Source organism: Argiope bruennichi, chromosome 6 (assembly GCF_947563725.1).
Source record: "Argiope bruennichi chromosome 6, qqArgBrue1.1, whole genome shotgun sequence".
NCBI lineage: Eukaryota > Metazoa > Arthropoda > Arachnida > Araneae > Araneidae > Argiope > Argiope bruennichi.
In genome coordinates this window covers 44,641,519-44,649,704 of record NC_079156.1, presented here as the reverse complement: position 1 = coordinate 44,649,704, position 8,186 = coordinate 44,641,519, and the positions used below count along the sequence as shown (strand labels likewise).

Here is an 8,186-nt window from a genome sequence, read left to right as displayed (position 1 = left end):
AGCGTAACTATATGGGTAAAGCACAATGTAACTACAATGTATTAATAAAACATAGTAATTTGTTCTTCATGTGCAGATCTTTCTTCTTCAGCTTTCAACAATGTATTAAGTATTTGATGAAACAATGAAAAGGAGTTGAATTTCATTACAACAATGATATGTTTTTAAAAAAAGATATACAAAATTTTTTTCTTAAAAGTTATTAAAATGAAAGAAAAATTACACAACAAAATTGTTATCATTAAAAAGATAATTTTTTTGACTTTTAAAACCATGTAAAAAAATGTTTGTGTGCAATGTATTATGTCTTTATATATTTTTCAGATTTTAATTGCATATTTTTTTTATAACTAAAGGACATTATTTATATTGCCTAAAAATTATTAAAATGAAAGAAAAATTAATGCAACAAAATTGTTATCATTAGAAAGATAATTTTTTTGACTTTTAAAACCATGTAAAAAAATTGTTTGTGAGCAATATTTTTTGTCTTTATATATTTTCAGACTTAAATTGCATATTTTTTTTATAACTAAAGGAAATTATTTATATTGTCTTTAAAAAATTAAATGGGATATTGGTGGTCAAATACTTGCGAAAGATCTCTATGTACATGACCTATTTGATAGAATAATTACATAAAATCTACATAATTTTTGAATGAAAGCAATTATAATAAACTTTTTAAAGAAATTATAAGTGTTATAACTCGGGAATCAGTTTCGAATTTATTTTTGCACAACACAAGACAGAATTCCATGAGGCTATTTACATAATGTTGATAGAAAGTGATGAGCTTATTTACAGATGATATAGACTTAAATTGATCAAAGGATCCGTACATCAAAGAGATGAAATAACATAACTTATAAATTCCATACTTAACAAAGCAAACACAGCATATTCTACTTATATCAAAACCGGGTTGCCAGATTCCAAGTTGGAATAAGATGCAAAAGAAACAGGAAATATAAAACTTATTAGGAGTGGCAACAATAAGAATGTTTTAAAGAATTAATTTTAAAAGTTGCTGATCAAAAGAAAAAAAATTGTCAAATAACTTATTTAACATATTTTCTCAAAGCATTGATTTTGCATTAAAAAAATGTGCGAGAATGAATGTAATTGGTATGGAAAATGAATCAAAAGTTAACTGTGCACAAATATTTCTCAAAAACGTATTGTAATTTACATTTCAAACGGATGAAAAATATTAGCTGACTTGTTACAATTAAAATTCAGTTCATTTGCAAGCTTATTAGACAAATAGGCGATGCCAAATATATATATATATATATATATATATATATATATATTGCCATTTCGCAGTTAATCAAATTTTATAGATAGAATTCTCTAAATCTTTATTTTTATCGGCAAAAATTATGCTTCAAAGAATTAACAGGTTTTTTAAACCTCAGTTTACTAGCTTTACTAAAAGGTGCATCCAATTTATTTTATACAACCAGTAGATAAAATCTAGTAACTTCAATAAAATGAAACTTTCATCTCCTCTTATAAACAGCACGAAAAAAAAAAAGCACTTCATTCCGCCAGATATCTTCATTTCATTCTCTTACGACATAAAACTGGGAAGAACCCCTCCTCATAAATATAGCCCTACGAGAATCTCCGCACCCATTCATCTCCTAAACCCCCCAAAACAACCCATTTCCATCAATAAGCGATTGTTATGTCTGGTAGAAAAGCGCGCCATTCTAATCCCTTGCTTGGCGATCGAATTTGGCGCATCGCAGTCTTCCGATTACAGTAACCCCGCCAATGTGGATCTCCCGACCCTCAGCATCTCATCACCGGTCGCGGTTCACGGTGAAAAGCAAGAGAGAGTTCCAGGGAGAGAGAGAGGAGAAAAGAAAGACGCGTGCATCGTCTAATCCACTGCATCTTCTTGCAAATTCGAAGACCTACCCTGGGCCACCCCCACGCCAAACAATTTTTTCGCAAGTCCCCCAACCGATGGATACGGGGGCATCCTGCAATCTGGTGACCTTGCACAAGGAGGAAGTGTAAACAATGGAGTAACTATAGGAGTGTGTGATTGTGATCATCTATGGGATACTTGGACCTTGTTCAATGGAGGGTTATAGGGGATGCAGTAGCAGTAGCGACCACCACAGCAGCAGCAGCAGTGACAGCCACCCGGACGTCAGTTCTTCGTCCGGCTGGCATTATCAATCGCTCAAGGCGAGGTTGGCCAAGAAGGAAATAATAGGTGGAAGAGGAGTGCCCAGCTCGTCCAGTGATTCCTCTCCCATCCCCTCTCCCACCCCCCGCGCAACTTCGTCTACGTCAAAAGCCCAAGGTGAGTGGGAGTTTGTTTACTAACGAAGGAGAGTATACTATTCAAACGAGTTTGTTTACATGTGGAACGAAAGGTGTGCTGGAAAAATGTGAGATATGTGTTTGTAAGCACGCATCTTGGAATGAAATTTGTAAAGGAATTGGGTTATGATATTTGAAGATGCCAATTAAATTATTAAATTTGGCTGGAAAATTTATTTTTTAAATTACGTTATTTCTTAACTGTGAGTTGATTAATAAATCTATCAAAGTATGATATATTGAGACCCAAAATAAAATAAAAAAAAAATTTGAGGAAAAATAAATATTTTTTATTTTTTTTTCTATTTAAAAATCTAAAATAAAATTAGATTTTAAATAATATATGTAAATAATTATATAAATTGTATATTTATAATTATATAAGTGTTCGCAATGGAGTTTCTAGCAATAATCTTTATTTTTAAAATTTCAGATAGAATTAATAATCTTGCATTAGTTATTGAAAGCAGCAACAATAACAAAAAAAAAATATATTCAGTTTTTTTTATACAAATATTTATTAAAGTATTAACAATATTTGCTAAAGTGTAATATTTTGATGGGTTTACGTATCATGCAGGTGTTGTATAATTAGGTTATAAAAATAGATGTACAAACTATAATGCTGTATAATTAGGTTATAAAGATAGTTAAATATCTTTTCTGAAATATGTGTGGGCTAGAAAAATATCATTTACGAGATGTTTGAATATATTCAGAAATAATGGATAACTTTTTCTCTTTTTGCTAAGATTGTTATTAATAACTTTCATAAACATAAATTCATGTCTTTATCTTCAAGATCATTTTTGATATTACACATTCATTTCAAGTGTGAATGTCTTATGAAAGTCATTCACACTTGAAATCGATATCATAAATCGATAAAAATCAATCAGTTATAATCCATCAATTCGTTATTTTCCATCTTTAAGACTAATAAAGATGAAAGTGTGTGTGTGTGTGTGTGTTTATGTGTTTGTATTCTGTATGTTGGGGCTTTATAGGCCAGACCGCTTGACCTACAGGTACCAAATTTGTACATATATACGAGGAGTGTAGGAAGTGTGTTCCGGTGAGATTTTTTTTTTTTTTGAAATTTTAATTTATTGAAAATTAAGCGAAATTTCGTTTCGTTTTCGCAAAAATTTCTGAGAATACTTTTGCACAAAAATAAATTTTACATAGTTTCAAACTTTTAAAAAACTTGTCTTTTTAATTATACTTATTTAATAATTGTGTGATTTTTTTTTTCTGAATTTTGTCTAATTTCTAACAATAGATTACATTGTTATGCAAACATTCAAATCGTTTTCATTTTTCACCAAATATTCCATCTCGTGGTTTTATTCAAATGTTGTAAATTAAAGAAGGAATCTGTTTAATATATAGATAAGTTAGGAGACGAAAAAAAAAAAAAAAAATGCATTTACAATACCGCGAACTTTAAAAGATGGATGAACCGAAGTTTGTTTTTATAGCATTATGATGTCATTGGGATTGGTTTCCATTAGGAAGGTTCATATGAACTATGAACAGAAGATATATAAAACAATTAGAAATACGACGGTTTAAGTATCTTACAATTTGACAAAATAGTGGAGATGAAAAATTAGATCTAAACGATTATCTGAAATCCAATATAACCAATATTCTCGGCGAACTAGCTAGTCGCCTAAGGCGATCAGTAAATAAATAATCTTTAATTTTCTGAAAATTGAGTTTAATCTTAAATTCATAAAAATGTGGTTTCATTATTGTTGGCTTGAGGTAATTTGGGCCTTATTTTGGATAGAAAAACCATAGAACTTTGAGGGACTCGAAGAAGATACTAACTTTACAATATACCAGTTATCCGATTTAAACGTTGATTCCGTCAATTCGGATAAACGGAAATTCGATTTACAGCATAAACTTTAGAAATTGAATAATGAAAGTTAATTTAAATTTATAAAATAGAATTTAACAAAATTTTGCCTCAGTTAGACTTGAAACTGAACAATATAGGTAAGTTAGGAGGCTTGAATAATGATCATGTTTATTAGATTCGCATAAAAAGAAATTGCTTTTTAAATTATGCATGAGATATTTTACATATATATATGCAAACATATTTTAGCAGATGCTAGAAGAAACTTTTGAACTTTTATAGCTTCTATTTATTCCATCCGGGGAGGCATAATTTATACAAGAAACCTTCTGCGGTTTTACAATAAGATTTTGATAGGGATTTCCTTCATACATGTAGATTTAGGAAAGGGAAATTTAGGTATCTTTAAAAGAATGTAATAAGCATTAGGTATTTTTATCCTTTTGCTCAGAGCATGAGAACCTGCTGAATTCAACAGTTTTACAGAGCGCTTGCAGAGTTAATTAAATGAAAAAGTGGGAATTGGATCAGGAAATAAGAGAATATTTTAGAATGAAGTTAATATAAGCTAAATTAAGATAAAAATTAGGGAATTAATTAAGAATTAAATTAGATTAAAAGATATTATTACACACACACACACGCACACGCACACGCATATGTAATGATATTTTACAATCTAATTTAAACTTAATTAATTTCCTAATTTTTAGTTTAATTCAGCTCATATTAGCTTATTAACAGCTCATATAACATTTTAAAATATTCTAGTATTTCCTGATCCCATTCCACTTTTCTATTTAATTAATGCAACAAAAAGCAAAATGCTTTCGTCAGCGGTTCCCACTCTTCGAGTGAAGGGATAAAAAATTGCTGATCTAAACAAATTCTTTTAAAAACCCCTATAATTCCCTTACCTAAATTTGACACGTGTAAGAAATCCCTTTCGGAATCTCAGAATACATAAGCACTGGGAAAAATATTTTCTCTCCCTTTTTAGCTTTTCCTCATTTCCGCTCTGTGTTGTTCCGAGTTTATGTGCTCGTAGCTCATGCTAGTACATAAATCATGCCTCCCGGGATGAAATAAAACGAAGTTAACATTTCAAAGTGTATTCTCTGTCTTCAGCCACGATTCTGCTTCAAAAATTATATATATACATACATAATATAATATGCATTAAATTTACAAATGCATAATGCATTATGTGTCTACCTTATTTTGGTTGGCATTTATTTAAACGATTGCATGACTTCAAAGAATTATTTGGTTTACGAATGGCAAGGTCCATCAGACGTTATTGACCGACTCAATCTCCATTTGGATAATTAATGATTCGCACAATTTGTCTTGTATAGTTGAAATTTTACTCTATTTAAAAAGCGTCCGTAGTTTGGATGCACTGAAGTTTTCTCTTTTTCATATAATAGAAATGTATTTGAATTATTTTGAAAGCTCTTCGGGAAATTCCATTTGATATATGAAATCAGAGCACAAAAATATATCTAATTCGATTTTATGGAAGAAAATCTGGCATCGAGAAATTAAAAAAAAAAAATGATTGCTGCAATTCAGTTATCTCTGTAAATAGTAATTGAAAATTACATGTGGAGAACGAAAAAAACATAATCTTTTATATTTCTGGGAACCCTAAGAAAATAAAATCAGTGTTTAATTCTCAACATATTTATTTTTGTAATCTTATTCATAAAAAAAATATTTTAAATATTGAATGAGTTTAAAAAAGAGATTTCAAAATTCGTCAACCAAACCTGTGTTTAGCAATAAGTCTTGAACCCATTCAAGCCTTTATATTTAAGAATTATTCAAATTTCTATATAAAAGCTCCGTTATATAAGAAACCATATGCTTGCTCTAGTTCTATAATTAGTAACAACTGCTTAAAAAGTACGGTTATCTGTTCGGCATATAAATATTCACTGAATTATGTAAAACGAAAGGGTAGCATATTCTGGAACGAAATGGGAAACTTTTTTTAACTGCTTTCTTTACGTTAAAGGTTAAACAGTTACATATGTAACGGTTAATAAAAACTGACGCTGCTTCTCTGTTCCTTCAGGCATTTACCCACCTTATTTCTTATTAACTTGACAATTTGTCTTTTGAGAACTGTGAACCTCTTTCATGAGGATAGCTAATCGAGATTTCTAGCATGGATCGTTAAAATATTTAAATTAATTTTATTCTATTTTTTCATTTATTAAATAATATATTTAAATTTGAAGTCGTATGCCTAAATCGAGAGAATATTTGTTTAAAGGTTTTTTTTTCTTCTCTAGTTTGATCAGGAGATATAATAATTTCTAAACAATTTTTATTTTACTATTTACATTCAGATTTACAAGCGATTTTTTTTTTTATATTTACGTTGCCTTCTTATGGCAACAGCAATAAAAGCTTTCACGAGATTGCATGTATGCATACTATTTATGTTCACATGATTACATATCACCTGTTTATACTCAAGTAATATGTCATGTGGGTATGAATGGAATGCTTTTAACGCTGCACCTATATAATTTTCGAAGTCACTTCGCATTTGCAAGAAAAAAAAAAGATATGACGTCACTATATGGCGTAAGACAACAGGTAGATGCTCTGTAACATGCGCTGTTACGTCTGCCATGTGACTGTGAAGAAATATGAATTAAATTCATTGTTTAAGTTGAATTTGCTGTTTTACACTTACGATTTTTGAGTCAATATTCTTATCAATAAAATATATTCTTTGTATTACTGATAAATCAGCTTGTATAATAGGTTAACTGATATTAAAATCAAGTAATGAAAAAAATGATACATAATCAACTTTTAATTGATTCATTTTTCTTGCGAGAAAAATCTTCTCCAAGATGCAATCTTAAAAGCTACCTTTTCAGTATGTAGCTTTTGTGATTCGATAAAAAAAATATTTTATGTGTGCCACAAAGTACAAAAAAAAAAAAGAAAAAAAGAATAAGAACACTTATAATCTTACCTTGATCTTCCTCACATCTGAAGCCGGCTCTTCGTTTTCACCTTGAAGCCGTCTTTGCCAAATCTACAGTTTGCCTGTTTATTTTGTTTATCTCAGAACATTTATTCACTCGTGTTGATGAGATAAAGCGAATCATAATTTGTACATATTTCTTTTATCTACCGCAAAACACACTTTTACGCATTTCAGTTGAAACTTCCAATTTTTTAAACATTTTATTAAAAATTAGTCGCTTATGGCGACCAGTTGTTCACATTGAATATTGGTTTTCCTAACAGTTAAATTTTTAAGATGGAATTCATTTGTTTAGAATTTTACCTTGTTATTTTATTAAGAACGAAAAATATGAAGATAATATGTATTATATTCAACTTTTTATTATATTATTAGTTTATTACAGAATCTGGGTATTAGATTATTACAGAAGAAAATTAGTATTCTCTTTGTTTTAATTTATTACTAAAAAAATTATTTATACAAAGAAATAAAAGCGCGAGTCGATATCTTAATGTCCAAATAAGACAATTTCGTATATTAACTTTAATATTGGAGAAAGTACGTGATTAAGTGGTTAGATAGAATAATGAAATTAATCTGATTTTTATCATAACAATAAAAAAAAATTCCCAATTGTAAATTAAATTTTTAAAAACTAATAAAACTAGAGGGAAAAACTATATGGAAATAAAATTGGTATCATTCAAAAATAACTTAAAAAAATAATGCAAAAGTAATTTTTGTGAGTTTATTTTTCATAAGATATAGCTAAAAAGACACAATTTTTTAAAGTTTTAATTGCATTTTATTAGCTTCTTAACTTAGAGGAAATCACTGCCAATTTTTCAATGTCTTTAATGTTAATAAAATAGGTAAGACTGCAAAAGCTATGTTTGAAAGAGTATAAAAACATTTATCTATATTTATTTAGATTATGAAACTTAACAAACTAAATACATTAAAACAAATTTCATACTT

The 8,186-nt window shown here is 28.9% G+C and overlaps 1 protein-coding gene across 1 annotated transcript in view; it reads left to right on the top strand.

Annotated features, from left to right (window-relative positions):
* Nucleotides 1-1,818: 1,818 nt before the first annotated feature.
* Nucleotides 1,819-8,186, top strand: part of LOC129972880 (ecdysone-induced protein 78C-like) — a 221,510-nt gene continuing 215,142 nt past the window's right edge. Inside the window, exon 1 of the mRNA XM_056087185.1 lies at nucleotides 1,819-2,323. Coding sequence (XP_055943160.1) covers nucleotides 2,095-2,323 — 229 coding nt within the window. The 5' untranslated portion in view covers nucleotides 1,819-2,094. The remainder of the gene's footprint in view (nucleotides 2,324-8,186) is intronic.